Genomic DNA, 24,856 nt, shown 5'->3' with positions numbered 1-24,856 from the left:
AAAACAACAGGTGAAAGAAGTTTACACGTTTGTTTGCTTTAAAAAAACGCAAGCAGACATAATAATAATAATAAAGAATAAATAAAGAAAAGAATATATGATCATATTAAAGGATATGTTTAGGTTCTTTCGTATGAGAAAGTTTTAATCTCATGTCGTTGACAGGCGGTAAATAACAAGTCGGCGAAGTTTAAGAAAAGTCTAAAGCGCATGCTTACAGGAAGTTCATACAAAATTAAGATCGGAACAGTCGGAATACCCGTTTTCAGAGAAAACCAGTGCAAATATCATGTTTTTACGAGAAAGTATTTATTTAAAAATAGATGATGTTGCAAAGGAATAAATGGTTAATTTTTATCAACTTATGAAAAATAAATCGCATTGTATGACGTCAGCCACACTTTTCTAACGAGCTAAGCTTCAACTTGTTTTGTCCTCTGTTAGAGGAGGAAAATTTTTGGACTGAGCACTTTTTTTTTTACTAGAAGATTGAACAAAGATATATTTTCTAAGATTTAAAATTAGAATAAGTAAAAAAAATATGTTGTATAATAAAAATTGAAAAAAAAAAAAAAGTTTGCGTTAAATAAAATTAATCACCATACCTTTCACACATATTTAATTTCATAGATTATTATTAAGAGTATCAAAAAATTATGATTATTATTATTTTTAAAAATAATGTTTCAAAATATTTGAGATGTGGAGAGATCATGGTTTAGGTTTCGTTCCGTTTTGTATTCCACGTTATATTTTAACGGCAACCTTCTGTTGCCATGGTGAAAACATTTAAGAAAATATTTGTTTTCGACTTTATATTCGCCATCTTATTACAAAACAAGGTAATAATAATTTATTGAAAATGCATATATTTTTTTCTACTTTTTTTTTTATTTGCTGAAATGCAACGAATAACTTTTAACTATGTATTTAAGGTTTATTAGTTAATTTGGTTTTTAAACTTATTTGATTTCTTCTTGGTTTGTGTGTATTGGAAAAGATCGAAAACGAAACTGCAGCCTCAAAAAAAAAAAATTAAAAAACTAAAAAATAAGGAAAATAAAAGTAAAAAGGTGAAAAATAAATGGTTTGTCTGTGCAAATCAATAATCGATATATTTGTATGGTGTGTTCATTCAATTAATCAAAATTGAACTAGAGGAAGTGAATTAATTACAGCACGAAGAAATAATGTATTTGGTTTGGTGTGTCGGTTTTTACGCCATATCAACGCTTTGTGGGTCACTTAATGCCAAATCAAGTTGGTTCTTCAAATCATTTATTGAATCAAGTAAGATAAGGTTAAGATTATAGTTTTTAGATGTATTTAAAAAAAATAATAGACAGATGTGCATTTCAGCAGCGTAAATTATTTGACAGACAACATTTTATAAAAATTAGTTATTTATATAAATAAAATAACACCTAGCCGAGCTGACCTAAACGGGAATCACCCCCCCCCTCCTAATTTTAACCGATATTTTGTAATTGGTATTTTTTTTTTTTTTTTTTTTTTTTTGTAATTGGTATTTTTTTCTAACCCAGCGCAGTATAACGGCTTTCGGGATACCCCCCCCCCCAACCTCGAAAACTATGCTATTTACCAAACACACTATAAAAATTAAAAGGGGGCGGTGATTCTTGTTCAGGTCCGCCCCTAGCCACAACGTTGTCCGGCAAATTTTTTATTTTCAATTTTGTTTCGCTTATTTTTCTTAAACTATACTCTTTGTTTTGTGGGGAGGAAGTACCAAATTATTGTTATTTTTAATAAAATATTTTACAGTTACATCAAAATTAATTCCTATTTTAGTCACCTAAAAATAAGTTGTTTTGGCATTGTTTTGCTCCCAAACAACTTATTAGTTATTATCATTCTAAAACTCTGAATTTGCTTGTCACGATGCCATTGTTTCAAAATTTAATGTCATGGCATAATTTCTAGCAAACTTTTTATGTTGAAATAAAGTCGAAAATTATTTTGCATAAATTTTATTTCATGTTTTTAACTTAAAAAGAGAGGAGGAGAGATACTTGTTACATGATAAGAGCTGTCCCCTTTTCATGTAAGTATAAAAATAGAGATTTAGTTAAATGTAAAAATGAAATAGAATAGACGAAATTCGAACCTCGTAATTTAGGTTTAGAAATAGATTACGAGAGACAATTAGCGACGGGTGAAAACATACGCACTAACATAAATGTATGTTATAATGTACATTATAACATACATTTATGTTAGTGCGTATGTTTTCACCCGTCGCAAATATGTTTATGTGTACATTATAACATACATTTATGTTAGTGCATATGTTTTCACCCGTCGCAAATATGTTCATGTGTACATTATAACATACATTTATGTTAGTGCATATGTTTTCACCCGTCGCAAATATGTTCATGTGTACATTATAACATACATTTATGTTAGTATGTATGTTTTCACCCGTCGCAAATATGTTTATGTGTACATTATAACATACATTTATGTTAGTATGTATGTTTTCACCCGTCGCAAATATGTTTATGTGTACATTATAACATACATTTATGTTAGTATGTATGTTTTCACCAGTCACAAATATGTTTATGTGTACATTATAACATACATTTATGTTAGTATGTATGTTTTCACCCGTCGCAAATATGTTTATGTGTACATTATAACATACATTTATGTTAGTATGTATGTTTTCACCAGTCACAAATATGTTTATGTGTACATTATAACATACATTTATGTTAGTATGTATGTTTTCACCAGTCACAAATATGTTTATGTGTACATTATAATATACATTTATGTTAGTATGTATGTTTTCACCCGTCGCAAATATGTTCATGTGTACATTATAACATACATTTATGTTAGTATGTATGTTTTCACCCGTCGCAAATATGTTTATGTGTACATTATAACATACATTTATGTTAGTATGTATGTTTTCACCCGTCGCAAATATGTTTATGTGTACATTATAACATACATTTATGTTAGTGCATATGTTTTCACCCGTCGCAAATATGTTCATGTGTACATTATAACATACATTTATGTTAGTATGTATGTTTTCACCCGTCGCAAATATGTTTATGTGTACATTATAACATACATTTATGTTAGTATGTATGTTTTCACCCGTCGCAAATATGTTTATGTGTACATTATAACATACATTTATGTTAGTATGTATGTTTTCACCCGTCGCAAATATGTTCATGTGTACATTATAACATACATTTATGTTAGTGCGTATGTTTTCACCCGTCGCAAATATGTTTATGTGTACATTATAACATACATTTATGTTAGTATGTATGTTTTCACCCGTCGCAAATATGTTTATGTGTACATTATAACATACATTTATGTTAGTATGTATGTTTTCACCCGTCGCAAATATGTTTATGTGTACATTATAACATACATTTATGTTAGTGCGTATGTTTTCACCCGTCGCAAATATGTTTATGTGTACATTATAACATACATTTATGTTAGTATGTATGTTTTCACCCGTCGCAAATATGTTTATGTGTACATTATAACATACATTTATGTTAGTATGTATGTTTTCAACCGTCGCAAATATGTTTATGTGTACATTATAACATACATTTATGTTAGTATGTATGTTTTCACCCGTCGCAAATATGTTTATGTGTACATTATAACATACATTTATGTTAGTATGTATGTTTTCACCCGTCGCAAATATGTTTATGTGTACATTATAACATACATTTATGTTAGTATGTATGTTTTCACCCGTCGCAAATATGTTTATGTGTACATTATAACATACATTTATGTTAGTATGTATGTTTTCACCCGTCGCAAATATGTTCATGTGTACATTATAACATACATTTATGTTAGTGCGTATGTTTTCACCCGTCGCAAATATGTTTATGTGTACATTATAACATACATTTATGTTAGTATGTATGTTTTCACCCGTCGCAAATATGTTTATGTGTACATTATAACATACATTTATGTTAGTATGTATGTTTTCACCCGTCGCAAATATGTTTATGTGTACATTATAACATACATTTATGTTAGTATGTATGTTTTCACCCGTCGCAAATATGTTCATGTGTACATTATAACATACATTTATGTTAGTGCGTATGTTTTCACCCGTCGCAAATATGTTTATGTGTACATTATAACATACATTTATGTTAGTATGTATGTTTTCACCCGTCGCAAATATGTTCATGTGTACATTATAACATACATTTATGTTAGTGCGTATGTTTTCACCCGTCGCAAATATGTTCATGTGTACATTATAACATACATTTATGTTAGTATGTATGTTTTCACTTGTCGCAAATATGTTTATGTGTACATTATAACATACATTTATGTTAGTATGTATGTTTTCACCCGTCGCAAATATGTTTATGTGTACATTATAACATACATTTATGTTAGTATGTATGTTTTCACCCGTCGCAAATATGTTTATGTGTACATTATAACATACATTTATGTTAGTATGTATGTTTTCACCCGTCGCAAATATGTTTATGTGTACATTATAACATACATTTATGTTAGTATGTATGTTTTCACCCGTCGCAAATATGTTTATGTGTACATTATAACATACATTTATGTTAGTATGTATGTTTTCACCCGTCGCAAATATGTTTATGTGTACATTATAACATACATTTATGTTAGTATGTATGTTTTCACCCGTCGCAAATATGTTCATGTGTACATTATAACATACATTTATGTTAGTGCATATGTTTTCACCCGTCGCAAATATGTTTATGTGTACATTATAACATACATTTATGTTAGTATGTATGTTTTCACCCGTCGCAAATATGTTCATGTGTACATTATAACATACATTTATGTTAGTGCATATGTTTTCACCCGTCGCAAATATGTTCATGTGTACATTATAACATACATTTATGTTAGTGCATATGTTTTCACCCGTCGCAAATATGTTTATGTGTACATTATAACATACATTTATGTTAGTATGTATGTTTTCACCCGTCGCAAATATGTTTATGTGTACATTATAACATACATTTATGTTAGTGCATATGTTTTCACCCGTCGCAAATATGTTCATGTGTACATTATAACATACATTTATGTTAGTGCATATGTTTTCACCCGTCGCAAATATGTTCATGTGTACATTATAACATACATTTATGGTAGTATGTATGTTTTCACCCGTCGCAAATATGTTTATGTGTACATTATAACATACATTTATGTTAGTATGTATGTTTTCACCCGTCGCAAATATGTTTATGTGTACATTATAACATACATTTATGTTAGTATGTATGTTTTCACCCGTCGCAAATATGTTCATGTGTACATTATAACATACATTTATGTTAGTGCGTATGTTTTCACCCGTCGCAAATATGTTTATGTGTACATTATAACATACATTTATGTTAGTATGTATGTTTTCACCCGTCGCAAATATGTTTATGTGTACATTATAACATACATTTATGTTAGTATGTATGTTTTCACCCGTCGCAAATATGTTTATGTGTACATTATAACATACATTTATGTTAGTATGTATGTTTTCACCCGTCGCAAATATGTTTATGTGTACATTATAACATACATTTATGTTAGTATGTATGTTTTCACCTGTCGCAAATATGTTTATGTGTACATTATAACATACATTTATGTTAGTATGTATGTTTTCACCCGTCGCAAATATGTTTATGTGTACATTATAACATACATTTATGTTAGTATGTATGTTTTCACCCGTCGCAAATATGTTTATGTGTACATTATAACATACATTTATGTTAGTATGTATGTTTTCACCCGTCGCAAATATGTTCATGTGTACATTATAACATACATTTAAGTTAGTGCGTATGTTTTCACCCGTCGCAAATATGTTTATGTGTACATTATAACATACATTTATGTTAGTATGTATGTTTTCACCCGTCGCAAATATGTTTATGTGTACATTATAACATACATTTATGTTAGTGCGTATGTTTTCACCCGTCGCAAATATGTTTATGTGTACATTATAACATACATTTATGTTAGTACATAAGTTTTCACCAGTCGCAAATATGTCTATGTGTACATTATAACATACATTTATGTTAGTATGTATGTTTTCACCTGTCGTAAATATGTTTATGTGTACATTATAACATACATTTATGTTAGTATGTATGTTTTCACCCGTCGCAAATATGTTTATGTGTACATTATAACATACATTTATGTTAGTATGTATGTTTTCACCCGTCGCAAATATGTTCATGTGTACATTATAACATACATTTATGTTAGTGCGTATGTTTTCACCCGTCGCAAATATGTTTATGTGTACATTATAACATACATTTATGTTAGTATGTATGTTTTCACCCGTCGCAAAAATTTTTATGTGTACATTATAACATACATTTATGTTAGTACATATGTTTTCACCCGTCGCAAATATGTTTATGTGTACATTATAACATACATTTATGCTAGTATGTATGTTTTCACCCGTCGCAAATATGTTTATGTGTACATTATAACATACATTTATGTTAGTACATATGTTTTCACCCGTCGCAAATATGTTTATGTGTACATTATAACATACATTTATGTTAGTATGTATGTTTTCACCCGTCGCAAATATGTTCATGTGTACATTATAACATACATTTATGTTAGTATGTATGTTTTCACCCGTCGCAAATATGTTTATGTGTACATTATAACATACATTTATGTTAGTATGTATGTTTTCACCCGTCGCAAATATGTTTATGTGTACATTATAACATACATTTATGTTAGTATGTATGTTTTCACCCGTCGCAAATATGTTCATGTGTACATTATAACATACATTTATGTTAGTATGTATGTTTTCACCCGTCGCAAATATGTTCATGTGTACATTATAACATACATTTATGTTAGTATGTATGTTTTCACCCGTCGCAAATATGTTCATGTGTACATTATAACATACATTTATGTTAGTATGTATGTTTTCACCCGTCGCAAATATGTTAATGTGTACATTATAACATACATTTATGTTAGTATGTATGTTTTCACCCGTCGCAAATATGTTCATGTGTACATTATAACATACATTTATGTTAGTATGTATGTTTTCACCCGTCGCAAATATGTTCATGTGTACATTATAACATACATTTATGTTAGTATGTATGTTTTCACCCGTCGCAAATATGTTTATGTGTACAATATAACATACATTTATGTTAGTATGTATGTTTTCACCCGTCGCAAATATGTTTATGTGTACATTATAACATACATTTATGTTAGTATGTATGTTTTCACCCGTCGCAAATATGTTCATGTGTACATTATAACATACATTTATGTTAGTATGTATGTTTTCACCCGTCGCAAATATGTTTATGTGTATATTATAACATACATTTATGTTAGTATGTATGTTTTCACCCGTCGCAAATATGTTGATGTGTACATTATAACATACATTTATGTTAGTATGTATGTTTTCACCAGTCGCAAATATGTTTATGTGTATATTATAACATACATTTATGTTAGTATGTATGTTTTCACCCGTCGCAAATATGTTTATGTGTATATTATAACATACATTTATGTTAGTATGTATGTTTTCACCCGTCGCAAATATGTTTATGTGTATATTATAACATACATTTATGTTAGTATGTATGTTTTCACCCGTCGCAAATATGTTTATGTGTACATTATAACATACATTTATGTTAGTATGTATGTTTTCACCCGTCGCAAATATGTTTATGTGTATATTATAACATACATTTATGTTAGTATGTATGTTTTCACCCGTCGCAAATATGTTTATGTGTACATTATAACATACATTTATGTTAGTACATAAGTTTTCACCAGTCGCAAATATGTCTATGTGTACATTATAACATACATTTATGTTAGTATGTATGTTTTCACCCGTCGCAAATATGTTCATGTGTACATTATAACATACATTTATGTTAGTGCGTATGTTTTCACCCGTCGCAAATATGTTTATGTGTACATTATAACATACATTTATGTTAGTATGTATGTTTTCACCCGTCGCAAAAATTTTTATGTGTACATTATAACATACATTTATGTTAGTACATATGTTTTCACCCGTCGCAAATATGTTTATGTGTACATTATAACATACATTTATGCTAGTATGTATGTTTTCACCCGTCGCAAATATGTTTATGTGTACATTATAACATACATTTATGTTAGTACATATGTTTTCACCCGTCGCAAATATGTTTATGTGTACATTATAACATACATTTATGTTAGTATGTATGTTTTCACCCGTCGCAAATATGTTCATGTGTACATTATAACATACATTTATGTTAGTATGTATGTTTTCACCCGTCGCAAATATGTTTATGTGTACATTATAACATACATTTATGTTAGTATGTATGTTTTCACCCGTCGCAAATATGTTTATGTGTACATTATAACATACATTTATGTTAGTATGTATGTTTTCACCCGTCGCAAATATGTTTATGTGTACATTATAACATACATTTATGTTAGTATGTATGTTTTCACCAGTCGCAAATATATTTATGTGTACATTATAACATACATTTATGTTAGTACATATGTTTTCACCCGTCGCAAATATGTTTATGTGTACATTATAACATACATTTATGTTAGTATGTATGTTTTCACCAGTCGCAAATATGTTTATGTGTACATTATAACATACATTTATGTTAGTACATAAGTTTTCACCAGTCGCAAATATGTCTATGTGTACATTATAACATACATTTATGTTAGTATGTATGTTTTCACCTGTCGTAAATATGTTTATGTGTACATTATAACATACATTTATGTTAGTATGTATGTTTTCACCCGTCGCAAATATGTTTATGTGTACATTATAACATACATTTATGTTAGTACATAAGTTTTCACCAGTCGCAAATATGTCTATGTGTACATTATAACATACATTTATGTTAGTATGTATGTTTTCACCTGTCGTAAATATGTTTATGTGTACATTATAACATACATTTATGTTAGTATGTATGTTTTCACCCGTCGCAAATATGTTTATGTGTACATTATAACATACATTTATGTTAGTATGTATGTTTTCACCTGTCGTAAATATGTTTATGTGTACATTATAACATACATTTATGTTAGTATGTATGTTTTCACCAGTCACAAATATGTTTATGTGTACATTATAACATATATTTATGTTTGTATGTGCATTGTTTTTGGGCGACGTAAGTTATCACTAGGACAACAGCATATTCTTTTCATTGCTTTGACTCTCGAGTATATATCCGACACAGTAAGACACAGTTAATCAATCGAGAACCACATTACTCTAAAAACATATAAGATATTAACTGATATATACTCGAGAGTCAAAATAATGAAAAGAATATTCTCTGGTCATAGCCCTAGTTATCACCTATCACATACATTTCTGATTGTACATGCATTATCACCTTTCACGCACACTTATGATCGTACATATGTTATCGCTTTTCACATATATATTTCACATACATATAAAATAAAAATGCATGTTAAGTTACCATTAATGCCATACGCAGTTTCTGCCGATACTTTGACATGTTCGAACATGCTTTTCTTCACATATACACACCCACACGTATGCACGCACATATGCACACATACACACACGCATATACACATCCTCATACACACATTCACATTCATGCGCATACACACACACACGCTAACGCACACACACACACACACCCGAGCTTTGACGTCACTTCCTTTAAAGTGAAAGCCTGACATGCGCAGTCAGAACACTAACCCCAGTATAAAAGTCAACAAAACCTATCAACTTCCCTTTTTCATCCAGACCAGCGTTCGACCGGTTGAGTCGACGAACCGACCGCGCGCCCTAACGTCACTTTCCCTGCTACTGTAATGTGGGATAAACGCACGCACACTTTATACGCTTTCTCTCTCCATGAACTGGATTGACTTTCTCACTCTATCTCCCCTTCGGCTTTGGTCCATCAAAACAGACATGTGCGCGACGCTCTACTGAACTTAACCCTCTCTTTCTACAGGCCGGCTTGCCACTTCGCGTTTCTCTATTGCATTCCCCTTTCCTTCCATGCACATAGTCGTCAACGGCTGAATGAACACGTGTACACCCAAGACTTTCATTTCTCAACAGAAAATAAACGACATGTTTATTTTATTCCAGCATTTGAGTTCTTTGTTTCCTTCATTCAATTCATTTCATTATTTTTTCTTGTAGCAAGTTTAGGGTATTTATATCCTGGTCCGCAACAGACATTAGCATTGCTAATGCTTCTTTCAACATCTTATATCTTGTGGTGATGAGGTCCATGATACTTCGTTGGGCATATGTTTATGTATTTTAGCAAGTCCTTTTTTTCTTTTCTTTCATTAAAGTAATGAATTTATGAATTTATATTGTATTATTTATTTATTTTATAGTAAATGCTGAAATGAAGTGAACCCAACTTGATGGAAAATATTGAATTAGAGCTGGTTGAAAAGAGAAATGTCCAAGATGGATAGAGAATCTACAGAAGCATCTTTACTCTGCCATGTTCATATACCATCCACAGATGAAATTAGACTTTCTGCTAATGTTGATTCACCTTTATGCCAAGACAGGTCTCACTTAGGATGTGAAAAATTTATACCTTGGGAAAATAATTCATCCTATAATTTTGAAACGTAAGAATTTTTAAAGAATTTCTTCTTTCAGTTTTAATTTAAAATAAATAAAATAAAATAAAATATTATAATAATAATAATTAGTGGGACCTGTGGAAATTCCACAGTGGCATCTTTCATATGTAATAATTGCTGCTAGGCATCCTGTGGGCGTTCAGCATGAATGAAGACACCATCATATTATTCTAGCCCTTTGTTAAAACTGTAAAAATATTTATCTAAGCAAGTCTATATATTAATACAGTAGCGTGTAGAACAATAAAAAAAGGATAGAACAATAAAAAAAAGAGGTGAGTTATTTATTTTTTGACCGTTAAAAAATAATACAAAGTAGTGATTTCCAAAAATGGAAAAATAGATGAGTTGAGTGTCATCCTCTATAATCGAAAACAAAACCAAAATTTATGAAGAATTCTTGTCAAAATTATTTATTACTAAAAATGGAAGGACACAACAATTATTAAACGACAGCCACTCGAAAGAAAAAAGATGTAAATGCGACACACAAAGTAACACACGCTATCGTATTAATATATAGATCATCATCATCATCATCATTGGTTTAATGCGTGTTTACATGCTGGTACCTATTTAAGTACCCAAGACTTTCAAACTAAACTATCTTTGGCAAGATCTTTATTCCTCTTTCTCTCAAATTTATCTTCATCACTTACCGTAATCTTTTCTTTGGCTGTTCTCTGCCGACTGACCTTACTATGTCACCTGTTCTATATCTTTTTTATTAATGAGTTACCACATATCAAGACCAAAAGACACTTGAGCATAATTGTTTATTAGAGTAAATGACTGTCAATTGAAACAAGCCAACACCAATTTTACACAGAAACAGCAGATCAGATTTAGTCTCCTATAAATGTATTTCAGAGTTTGGAAGGTTTGAATGCAGACGCCTGATGTTGGGAAAAGAGACTTAGTAGTAAGTATCCAAGTTAGGGTTTGCGCTTATATTTAGTTTTCAAACATCTATTATGGTCCAAGTATTCTCATCCATTCTTTTTATATGAGCAAACAAACAAAGTTTCTTGTTCTGCACACATCTCTTTATACTGACAAATTTAATCTTCCTCTGAGGTCATCTGATATAAAGTTGTTTTTAAGATTCACGTCACACATCCATTACATCATTCTCATATTATGTCTATGCAAAACATGACATCAACCCACACTAGTCAGATTTCACTTCTGTGCGAACTTTTTCAAGTCTCACACAAAAACACGCATTCACATTTCAAGCTATATTACTTGTCATATACATACGCACACACAAACATACGCGCCCACGTCCACACACATACATATATTCACGTTCGCGTACATACACTCACATTCACATGTATATACACACACGCTAACGTACACATATGTACTCATACACGCGCACACGCACGCACGCATGGACAACGTCATTTCCTCTTTCAAAGGAAATCCACACATGCACAAAAGACCACCGGAAACAAGTATAAAACAAAGAGCAATAACCGGCTCCTCCTTTTAGGCCAAGCTTTCCAGCTGGTCGGTCTATGGACTGACCGACCACGTGCCTCACACCACTTTACTACTATGTGGGACAAAAAGCTAACAGACCGTATGTACACATTCTCACTCTTTCTCTCTCTATCTACTACTGGTCCCTGAGAGCACCTTCGTGTAGCTGACTGCTAACTGACGTCAACTCTCATGTCCTCTTCTTTGTCTACACGCTGGACTATCATTCCAACTTCCACTATATCACACACTTCTCTTCCCATGCGCGAACAAACGATAGTGACCCGAACTTGAGATGAACACACATTTCCTTTTCTTTCTACAACACCAGTCCCGCAATGAACATTGGTTACACACGCGCGGACATGAACACATGTTATAACTAAAATGTTCATTCTTACAACAGTAAATAAACGACACGTTCATCTTATCCATCAATTGAGTCTTTGTTTCCTTCAATTCCATTCGTTTCATTATTTTTCTTGTGGCGAGGGTATTTATATCCTGGTCCATTACACTTCCATGCATCGTCACACTATATAAACATGTCTGATAGATTCTTTGTCTGGTTTACAGGCGTAAGACTTTACTTTTTATTAAAAGTATTGTCAGTTTTGGTTTATTTTATTATTTCTTCACTTTTAATATACTCAATTTATTAAGTATAAGGTAAATTTAAATGTTAAAACAATAATATGATGTTTTCATAAAAAAAAAGAATGTTTATTGGGTGAAATATAAGGTGTGACCTTTTAAAGCAACATGTGAAACCATAAAATCTGTAGAAAGAAAGGAAGAAAAAAGAAAAAAACATGAAGAGTAGAAGAAAAAAGAAGGAACAAAGTGGAAAGCACATGAACATAAATGAAAACAAGATTGCTAAACGTGGAAAGAGTATGGGATAATCGTCTAAATCTTCTTTTTTTTTTACAAGGTAGTCACCACTTATCAAGGCCCGGAAGTCACTCGGGGATAAGGGTTATTACGTGTACAGTACATCAGCACTGGAGATTTGATAAAGTGTCTTACTAAAGAGGGTGGTTCATCAGGAATTTGTTTATGTGTTGGACTTAAAGACATCCAGGTTGTAGTCAGGTGGGAAACAGGCAAACGGAACAGAGTTCCACAGGTGTGCAAAGAAAGAAGCATTGTTCATGGAATCTACGTTTTGGTTTTAGCACAGATAAAGAGTGGGGAAAATTATTGACAGTGGTTTCAGCTAGACGGGTGTTTTTCGAGAAAGATTGGTGAGGGGGGATCAGAGATTGGAGCTCAGACGAGCATTTGCCATGGAAGTAACGATAAAACAAAGACAGGCTCGCAACGTCTCTCCTGCGGGAGAGAGATTGGAGGGAAGAGAAAAGGGCATCCTCCACTAAGCCACGAAACCTATTTTGTACTCTGTCAAGGCAGGATAGGCTGTTTTTAGCAGCTCCTGCCCGGATGAGGCAGCAGTACTCCATCCTTAGACATACTTGGCTTTTATATAGATAGAGAATTGCATCAGCAGTAAGATATCTTCTGGAGCGGTAGAAGGATCCTACCATTTTTCCAGCGACCTTGGCAATAGATGATGTACGTGTTCCATTTCAGGTCAGGAGTAAAGGTCAATCCCAGAAGCTTATCAAAACATGGGCTTCCCCTAGACGGGAGCCATCGATTTCAATTGATGCCAGATGGGGATCAGAGCATTGATGATGTAAAGATAGGGGCTTGGTTTTAGATGCATTAAAAGTAACCAGCCACCTCCTCCCCCACTGTACCACGCGCTCGAGATCAGAGGAGACAGAATCAAAGAGAACTTTGTTTTTTACGGCCTTTGACGTGTTGCCATAGATGGTCGTGTCATCAGCATAGATGATGTCAACGAATGATTTTAGTATGTGTTTTGGGAGATCATTGATGTAGATCAGGAAGAGAGTTAGGCCCAGGATGGACCCCTGAGAGATTCCAGCATTAATACTGAGGGCCTCTGATTTCTGTCCATCAACCACTACTCTTATGAGCCTATCAGAGAGAAATGATTTAATGATTGAGAAAACATTTCCAGTTATACCGTAGCTGGAAATCTTGTGAAGTAGACCCTTATGCCATACTTTATCGAAGGCTTTTGATATGTCAAGAGCAATTGCCCTAGAGAAGAAGTCTTTGTCAAGAGATTCACTAATCCTATGAGATATAACCGTTAGCACATCTGCTGTAGATCTGGCAGAACGGAAACCATATTGCATGTCACTAAGAAGGTTATTTCTGCTAAGGTGGTTGATTACTTCCCTATTTAATATGGATTCCAGCAACTTACTCATGACACACAGGAGACTTATTGGTCTGTACTGAGAGGGAGATGACTTATCACCTGAATTTTTAAATACAGGGCATACTGATGAGGTTTTCCAGGGTGTTGGGAAGCACTTCTCCTTAAGGCAATGCTTAAACAGTTTTGTAAGTATGGGGGCAAGTTTTGGTTGAAGCTTTTTCAGCACTATAATTGGAATGCCGTCAGGGTCAGTTGCTTTGCTGGAATTAAGGTTCTTGATCAGCTTAGTGACCTCACGCACAGATATTTGTATGTTGCATAGCGTGTTGTGTGTTATAGGAGGAAATATGGGGAGTTGATGGCCTTCGTCGTGTAGGGTAGAATTAGCTGCAAAGTTCTTGGCAAATAGTTTGATCTTGTCTGATGCTGACGAGATGACCTCAGGTCCATTGATGATGGTTGGGATAGAACACACGCTTCTGTTCAGGATCCTGTTTGTTATTTGCCAAAACTGGTGGGAACCAAGCCGCTGCTCAGCTACTTTGTAAATTTGTGTTTCGTAAAGAAAGTTGAGTAACTAGTCACAAGGTTTAGAGATGTGTATGCCAATATATTTGTTAGTACGAATATGTGTGTGTGTGTGTGTGTGTGTGTGTGTGCATTGTTTTGCCTTGTTTTTCTTGGTATGTGTATAGATGTGCACGTAATGGGGGAAAGCTTTAAAATAATAGCTGGAAAGCAGCTAAGAAGTAAGTTTTTTTCTGAGTGAAACAAAGATACCTATGGCCCTCTTATATACAATTTGCTCTTAGCAATAAACGCCATTTTCCAAAATTAAGCGCATATCAATAATGATAAATTTATGAAATGGTAAACAGTTAAAACTCATAAAAAGCTGAGAAATTTTGTTGCATCATCATCATCATCAGCAGCAGCAGTTTAACATCCATTTTACATGCTTGTATGTGTTGGGATGGCTTTTAAAAATTGACTTTCAGACTAATCTCTGTCCAGGCCTTTATTTATCCCTCTTTCTGTCAACTCCATCCTCATCACTTCCTCTCATCTGTACATTGGCCTCACGTGAACTGATCCTGCTATTTCAATTGTTCTACATCTTCTAACACAAAAACTCTTATTCATTCTTTCAATGTGACTATACTATCCAAGTCTACTATCTTCCTACACTGTCCAGGTTCATCTGAGATAATCAGATCTAAGCCTGTCTTTAAGACTCACATTACACATTTATCGTATCAGTCTCATATCATTTCTATCCATGCAACACGTATCCTCTACTCTCTATTGACCAGGTTTCATGTCCATACATCATCACACTGTGTAAACATGATTGATAGACTCTTTTCTTGGTCAGCAATGCTTTGCATGTTAGTAATGGCAGAAGTTCACTTAACTTATACAGGGTGACCAAACAAAACGGGCCCCAACTCTAATTAGTAAAGTGTGCACGGGGCCCATTTTTGGGGGTCACCCATTATTATTATTGGAATCACACTAGCACCAGCTCCCCCCTGTGCTCTAATGGCATCACCGATATAAAAAAAAAAATTTCAATCCCAACATACTTTCTCTTTATCTGAATTCTCACCCATCTATATTGTTTTCCACTTCTTGTACACAAACTGGTTACCATCTGTCAAACTACCAGTAACTCCATTGTACTTCAAGTGTATGCACTCTTTGCAATGCAAGTACAGTAGAACCCCAGGATACGGTGGCCCTAGGATATGTTTTTTTTCAGGTTACGATGTGAAATACGCCTTACGGTGTTATTTATAATGTTATTTGATTATAGACTTCGTGGTTTATTGGGGGATGCCCTTTTCTCTTTCCTGCAACCTCTCTCCCACAGAAGAGACGTTGCGAGCCTGTCTTTGTTTTATCGTTATTTCCATGGCAGGTGCTCGTCTGAGCTCCAATCCCTCGTCCCCCCTCGCCGATCTTTCACGAGAAACACCCGTCTGGTTGAAACTACTGTCAATAATTTTCCCCACTCTTTATCTGTGCCCAAATCCAAACGTAGATTCCATGAGCAAAGCTTCTTTCTTAGAACTGCACGCCAGTGAAACTCTCTGCCGCTTGCCTGTTTCCCACCTGACTACAACTTGGACGTCTTCAAGTCCAACATAAACAAACTCCTGACAAACCACCCCCTTAAGTAAGACACTCTATCAAAACCCCCAATACTAATGATTACTACAATACTATCTCATTGATTACTGTACACGCAATAACCCTTATCCATGAGTGGCCTTCGGGCCTTGATAAGTGGTGAACCCCATGTAAAAAAAAATAAAAGACATGTGTATTATATACTGTACTGTATCTTGTTGCTAATTTTTAATGCGGTATCCTGGGGTTCTGCTGTACCACAAAAAATTAAATTGCGTCTCTCCCTTTTCACAAACTTTTCCATTTTTTTGTGGAATTTCCAACACTGCAGCTACTTTTATCATCATTTTATCAAAATTGATTTTCAAGAGAAATAACGAGAGAGAAAATGTTTCTGGGTGAAATGACCTCATTGTCAGTTTAGGTGATATGTGATGTGCTTATGAGATATGGGGCGACTGTAAAAAGAATGATTTCAATAAAAACGCATCTGTATAGATCAACGAATAATATCTATCACACATTTACAATTGAAGAAGAATGACTTATTTATGGGGACATATTAATTGAAGCTGTTTTGTGACATATTCAATTCCAAATTAGCTGGTCCGTAATGAATGCAAGGGATGCACCACTCTTCAAAATCTCTGAGACAAGAGAGATAACTTTTGCTACAAAGTTTGTTTTTTTTTTTTTAAATTATCTTTTCTAGATGAAACCTGTTTCATCTAACACTAGGTATTATGGTCATCGGTCGAAAGTAGAAAATAAGAGCTTATGAAACTAAATGTTTCCTTGTTAAAGATAAAAATATAAAAATAATAACCTGTTTTCTTTGCATTATTTCTTTCAGCAATCAGAAGGAACGTGCGGCTAACTTAATAAAACATACATGGTTGTCAAGTAAAGACAGGCAGATCTTCAAAATGTTGAAACACGCTGTTTGTGCTGCGGTAAATTTCAGTTTTAGTCCATTTTTATACAACACTAGCCTGGGAGCCCAGCGTTGCCCAGGTGTTCGGAGGTTTATGTTGAGAAAAAAAAAAAAGGATCAATTTTTTTAAATTTTGATCACAATTATGACCCCTTAACATTTATTGATTTGGGCTCAAATCAAGTTATTAAGTTAGATCCATGTCTAAGGAACCTATATCTAAAATTTCAAGTGTTTAGACCCAAAATTGGCGGAGGAGTTTGGTAGAGTTCTCAAAGGTCAAATCGTTGAACTTTAACCCCTGAACAGACAAATTTCTGGCCGAAAACCGATTACACAGATTTTCCCAAATCTCAGTACCCTGTATATCAAATTTCGAGTCTGTAAACTGAAAATTGACAGAGTTATTGCGTAGGGAAATACACACACACACACACACAGATACGTTCACGTGGAAGTGAGGGCCGCTCAACCACCAAAGTAATAAAAAAATAAATAAAAAGTAGTAAAAGGAGAAAAGAGAGGAAAAAGAAAAAGACAGCAATGCCCATAGTCTGGCCCCCAATAAGCAAGGATAGGGGTGGAACACACCCGTGAAGACCTTTAAAATCATTTACAGACATTTCCACCGCTCAGAAACATGTAACCAAAATGGAATGCGAAAATTCTTTTATACATTCTGAACACATTTTAAATATATTTTAAATGTTTTACACTTTGAATAATTTCTGAAGAGGATGCTTAACAGAACGTAAAAAACTATTTCAATAATTTAAAAACATTATTACAATGATCTAAATATGATACTTTTTTTAAATGAAAAATCAAAACACGGAATAGTAAAATAATGTTAAAAAATACATACCAATTGTTGGTGACCTTTTTCATTTAAATATATATATATATATATATAACTATTATCATTATTGTTTAGTAATAACTCTATTCTTCTGGTGAATTATGAAATAAGTTTCATAAGTTGGATTACTGTTCTCATCTTGGTTGTTATTTTCATAATGATTTGGCCAAGGTAAGATCTAACCTCCTTCACGTACATCTTTTCGAACACATGAATCTATGTCAAACTTGGCACCTGTAGAACAACAGATAAAGATGCTGCGTATCGATCAATTCTAAGTGCCAATCTTAAAGTTGAAGGTTTAATACTCAATACAGGCCAAACTACCTTAGAATATAATTAAAGCCTATTTAAGACTTTTACCGGTCATGGCTGACAGAATGAGAACAATCTACTTGGATTAAAGAATTCAGTTCAAAATTTTTTATAGATTTCTGAGTACTTGAAGTAGGTACGGGGTTACATTGGCGGAAACATTGTGAAAGTAACAATCAAAATAAGAATAACAGTTCAAATGATATAAATAAGTTTGAATCAAAAAATTCATCTCAATCTGCTGCTTTATATGTCCATTAAATCCATTCTTCCAAATGCATTCGTTTTGCTGATCAAAATATTCTTATGTTTTGCTGAATGCCAATAATTAACATTTTAGGAGAATTGCATGACTGAAATCTTTTTGCGAAAAATATCTCCACGAGAAGCAGATTTACTTCAAGATCCAGCTTTTCCCGCTAGAGTCAGACTTCGGTATGTTTCTTTTTGTTTTCTTTTTGTTTGCTTGTTCAGGTTCCTATGAGGATATTGGTTAACAATCAGTTCTAAATGACTATCTTTTGAACGTTGAAGGTTCAATCCTTACTTCAAGCAATAATAACTAAGAATAACATAAATTAACGTTACTGGCTGATGAAGTGACCAATTTACCTTCATGGATTAAATAAAGGGTTCACGTTTAAATTCTGTGTAGGTTCTTGAATTCAACTAGAAGGTTCACAAATTTGAAAAGATGCACTTGAAGAAAGTTGTGGTTACATCGGCTGAAACGTTGTGAATGTAACAACTAAGATGTGGAAAGTAATGATCCAAAGAATACATATTAGTTGCTGTTATTAATAAAAAACACTTTAGTTTTCTTCCTTCAAGTTAGTCCATTGTTCAAACATTTTCTAATAAGAGATTTGACTTTCTGAAGTATCCTACCAAATGCCAGACATTAATCTGATTTTTCAAAAACTCCAATCAATGGATCTCTTTCGGATTCTAACTGTTCCTTTAAGTGCTATTGTTTGTAGCACTTAGTTTACTGGGTATATTTACCAGGTAGATTTTTAAGTTCTTTTCATGAACTCAGTGGCTCTTCTGTCTTTTTTTTTTCTTTCTTTTCTTATATCATTATTCAGTAGCATAGCAATGGGGCATTCTTTCAAAGGTTTTTATCTCCTATTATAACTGAAATAATGATGTTTTTGAGGTCCCAGTTTCTTTTCATATCGTAATACCTTAGTACATTTTTATCTTTTCCCTTTCCTCTCTATTCTGACCATTGTCACTCACCCTAACTAATGTTGCCACTCCTTCCTGGATTGATTTTATATGACAATGTCAAATCTATTTTCTCAATAGGTGTACTTAAGGATTACATAGTCATAATGTATGGCATACATATCAATTTCTCACTGTTTTAATTGGTAGATGTTCACAGAACTTAGTGTTACACTTTTAAATGTTAAGGTTTTTACAGATGATCTAATGGATGTATTTACACACGCCATCATGATGCATTGGGTAACTGACATCTGCCATCATATTTTCATGGATTGATATCAGATAGTTTACTCTACTTACTTTAGTGTGGCAAAACTTGCATCTTTTGTTGTTTTCTTTGTAGCAACTCAAAGTAATACAAATAACAAGTATTTTAGTAAGGCTATTCAACTCTATACAAATAACAAGTATTTTAATCAAGCTATTCAACACTATACAATAACAAGTATTTTAATCAGGCTATTCAACTCTATACAATAACCAGTATTTTAATCAGGCTATTCAACTCTATACAATAACCAGTATTTTAATCAGGCTATTCAACTCTATACAATAACAAGTATTTTAATCAGGCTATTCAACTCTATACAATAACAAGTATTTTAATCAAGCTATTCAACACTATACAATAACAAGTATTTTAATCAAGCTATTCAACACTATACAATAACAAGTATTTTAATCAAGCTATTCAACTCTATACAATAACCAGTATTTTAATCAGGCTATTCAACTCTATACAATAACCAGTATTTTAATCAGGCTATTCAACTCTATACAATAACCAGTATTTTAATCAGGCTATTCAACTCTATACAATAACAAGTATTTTAATCAAGCTATTCAACTCTATACAATAACCAGTATTTTAATCAAGCTATTCAACTCTATACAATAACCAGTATTTTAATCAGGCTATTCAACTCTATACAATAACAAGTATTTTAATCAAGCTATTCAACTCTATACAATAACAAGTATTTTAATCAGGCTATTCCACTCTATACAAATAACCAGTATTTTAATCAGGCTATTCAACTTCATACAATAACAAGTATTTTAATCAGGCTATTCAACTCTATACAATAACCAGTATTTTAATCAAGCTATTCAACTCTATACAATAACAAGTATTTTAATCAGGCTATTCCACTCTATACAATAACAAGTATTTTAATCAGGCTATTCAACTCTATACAATAACAAGTATTTTTATCAGGCTATTCAACTCTATACAAATAACAAGTATTTTAATCAGGCTATTGTTATTACAGTAAGTTTGATTCACTCTGTTTATGTTGGTTATAGGAAACTTGGACTATCAAATAATTACCAGCCCCTTTTTACCATTTGAAAATTTATGTTATATTTACTATAAATATTTAAGTGTCCTAATTTAAGCTTCAAAATTAATAATAAATTTATTCAATAAATGCCTTATTCAGCATTTGATAAAATATGACTTTTATGTTTATAAAAATCTTTTTCAACTTCAAAATTTAAAAAGCCTATATTCAGAACATCACAAAGTTTCATTTAATGCCCTGCTGGCTTGGCAGGCTGAGATGTGAAGCTTTATTTCAATAAACATGTCTTCTTTTCTTGCAAATCATTGAACAATGTTTCAGCATCATTGATATAAAATGCTAAAAAGATTGCCTCAAAAAACAATAGTAATTCTGGAAAAAAATAATTGTATTTTTTGAGCTTCAAAACAATGCCATGTTCATATGCAAATAAGTGTCAACATTATAAAATTGATGATACTAGAGAGTAAATAAGTTTCACCTTTAAAGAAGCCACTGCTTCAAGAAAAATGGACATGATTACATTTTTATGAAGTGCTAAACTTTTTTGTACTATTTTTTAAATATTACTATTAAGTGGAAAAAATATCTTGTAAATGCTCTGAAGTCAATTGCCAGTGACAAACTATTTTCATTGCTCTATCAGTAACCTAAGTGTTTCTTAAAAAAAAATACTTTCTCCTCAAATGTGCTGTCATACTATAAACTACATAAACATTGTAAACTAAATGGTCTGATGGTAAAACAGACTATATATATGACTTGGACGTTCAGTATCAGCCAATGAAAATTGTTCCAGTTATTAAGGTATCTGCCAGCATAGATTTTATTACTTAACTTGATCATAACTTGATCATCTAAAATTTATTGGCGAGAAAAACTTCAAAAACTGTATCCATTGGATTATTAGACTTATGTTTTTTAATCAAGTAATAAGTATTGTATTTTTATAGTTTATCTGATGAAATATTTTAGAGAATTCGATCTTATGTTTAGAGGATGCGATCTACAAAGCCTTTTTTTCAAGTTAAAGTAAGATTATTAATTAAGAAAAGAGATACCAATCAAGACATAATAAATAAATTAATAAATAAATGAGTAAAACTAGTATTTTACAATATTGATTATTGATAATAATGAAGATAATGTTTGAAAAAATACTTCTGATAAATGTAAACCATTTAAAGCAATTTCTTTTTTTTTATCTGCACAATAATACACTTATTCATCATGTTTTTTTTTAAACTGAAATTGACTTTAATTAATGTTACTAAAATAAAAAAAAAATCCCAACTAAATAAAAAAAAAATCCCAACGTTACCCATTTTTAAAATGAAGTGTTCCAAAATCGAATTCTGTTATCTTGTCAACTTAACCAGTTTATAAACCTTTTTCATTCTTTCTATTTTAATGTAATGTTAATACATCTATTTGTTCCAATGTTAAATTATCTTTATGCTGGAAAGAAAGAGAATATTTATTGTTTGAAAAAATTTAAATTGCTAGAATTTTCAATAAATTAATAAAGAAAATACATATTCATTTCATTTATTTAAAGTATAATTAGCTGACAAAGACAGTTTTTTTTTTTACAGAAAAATAAAGAGACCAGGGTTGGATCAAATACTGACTTTTAACAATTGAAATACAAATACAAATACTTTCATTAAGGTTACCAGAAATACAAATACAAATACTTTTATTCCTAACTCTAAAAATACAAATACAAATACAAATACTAACGCTAAAAATACAAATACAAATACTTTTATTCCTCAATCTCAAAATACAAATAAAAATACAATAACTGATTTAAACAATCTGAAAATATGCGAAGAAAAGAAGAAAAAAGAAGAAATATTTCCTTCCAAATTTGACATCTACATTACACTCTATATCATGTCCTCATTGCATTTTATCATCATTAGAGCTCTGAAAGTTTCCGGGCCAAGTTTGGCTCGCTCTGGGGTATAAAAATTACCAGCCTTGCTGAAAACTCTTTCAGATGGTGCCGATGTTGCACAGCACCCTAGAATATTTCTGGCGAAAGGCTTCAAAATCTTGAAGCTCTTGTTTTCCCGCCAGTACCTCAGTGGGTTGACGTCAAAAGCCAGAACACATTCTTCTAAGTAGGAATCGAGTTCTGCCTTTACCGCTGTAGTGTCGCTTATTGATGGACTTACATTTAGCTTCCCAGCTGGTGGCATGTAGGCAAAAAGACGAGGGCGTTTTGCATTCATGTCAGCCTCGTCTTGATTTGTGTTCACGGTCATGAAAAACTTCCTCTCTTGAACTGTGTTCTTCAAAGACAACTGAGTTGACTGCGAAATAATTAGGTCCACAATCTTCGAAATATTTTTATTTTTCATTTTTTCACATGACAGCTATGACAGCTTAAACCTGGGGTCCATGACAGCTGCAGCAATGACATCAGCCCTATCAAGAAACGGATGCAATCTCTTTTTGATAGAAGACTGTAGTGCATTAGCCAAGTTTAAGCAGTAGGTTGGTTTACTTTCCATGAATAGTTTATATTTAAGTGATATTTTCACCTGTGTACTTTTAGGGACAAGCACCAGGATAACATTAAGAAGTTTGTCAAATTAAAATGAAATTATATCTATATTTTAAAGTAGATGAGAACCCTCAGCTATCCCTCCTAAAAATGTAATTCTACTTTTTTTCAAAAGATTACTTGTGAACATCTAGAAAAGGAATATTTTATAATTTAAATTAAGTAATTAGTTTCGCATATAAATTATACATAAAATGATCTTTCATTTTCGGGCCATCATAACTTTTTAGGGTAGTTAACTTTTTTCTATCTCTAAGTCTGACTGGCAAAATTGTAAAACCAAATGAAATTGCCTTAAAAAGTAAAAGGCACAGAATTTATCTCCCATAGCCAAAAATATATACCCCAATTTAGAAGAATTTTTCTTTCATCGACCAAGGACAGACTAGATAAAGTTAGGTCATCAGAGCAGATACTACACTTTAATGTAAGCATTGATTGACAACGGGGACAGATTACATAAAAGAGATGTTTATAAATGTTTTTTTTTACGATTATGATATTAGTAACCATTTGGAGTTACAATCTATTTAGTATTACACATGAAATCTGAAGAAAACACTTACAATGAGTAAACATGCAAGTATAATCGACAGATATCTAAGATGACAGCATAATTGAAAAGTAGTTGGTTATTATCTTAGACTCCACATCTACTTACCATTTTTACTAGTGCCATTTTTCCATACCATATTTATTGGTACAATTTGTAAATAAGTTTCTATTTGTCAATCATATTCTTAAAAGAATTATGTCAGTCGTCAGAAGACCAAATTTACTCAGGGGATTGGAGGTATCAACTTAAAATATCTCTAAAATATTGATAAATTTAATTTTAGTCATAACTCTAAAACTAGACTTTGTTTCCAAGAACAATCTATGCGTCATTATTAAGGCAAATGTGTCTATTAATCCAAGATAGTTAGAAAATCTATAATTATTGACT

General features: G+C 32.2%; 2 protein-coding genes across 4 annotated transcripts in view; one reads left to right on the top strand and one right to left on the bottom strand.

Annotated features, from left to right (window-relative positions):
• The window catches only part of LOC145287976 (intraflagellar transport protein 80 homolog), a 510,341-nt gene extending 510,117 nt beyond the window's left edge, over positions 1 to 224 (bottom strand). For both annotated transcript variants that reach the window (XR_013869238.1, XM_080135951.1), the window contains exon 1: positions 120 to 224. Coding sequence is in view for 1 of the 2 variants with exons in the window: in XM_080135951.1 (XP_079992077.1) it covers positions 120 to 154 (35 nt within the window). In the remaining variant the exon portion in view is untranslated. The remainder of the gene's footprint in view (positions 1 to 119) is intronic.
• LOC145287977 (uncharacterized protein CXorf58-like) overlaps positions 1 to 24,856 on the top strand; it is a 53,435-nt gene that overhangs the window by 1,877 nt on the left and 26,702 nt on the right. The window contains exons 1-4 of one of the 2 annotated variants that reach the window (XM_080135952.1): positions 713 to 842; positions 10,546 to 10,791; positions 17,541 to 17,640; positions 19,136 to 19,230. In XM_080135952.1, the coding sequence (XP_079992078.1) occupies positions 10,613 to 10,791; positions 17,541 to 17,640; positions 19,136 to 19,230 (374 nt within the window). In that variant the 5' untranslated portion in view covers positions 713 to 842; positions 10,546 to 10,612. Of the gene's footprint in view, positions 1 to 712; positions 843 to 10,545; positions 10,792 to 17,540; positions 17,641 to 19,135; positions 19,231 to 24,856 lie in introns of those variants that run through there. The other variant, XM_080135953.1, reaches the window with a different exon arrangement.

This window comes from Euprymna scolopes, chromosome 11 (assembly GCF_053919585.1).
Source record: "Euprymna scolopes isolate OS-2025 chromosome 11, ASM5391958v1, whole genome shotgun sequence".
NCBI lineage: Eukaryota > Metazoa > Mollusca > Cephalopoda > Sepiida > Sepiolidae > Euprymna > Euprymna scolopes.
This window is presented reverse-complemented; position numbering and strand designations above follow the sequence as displayed.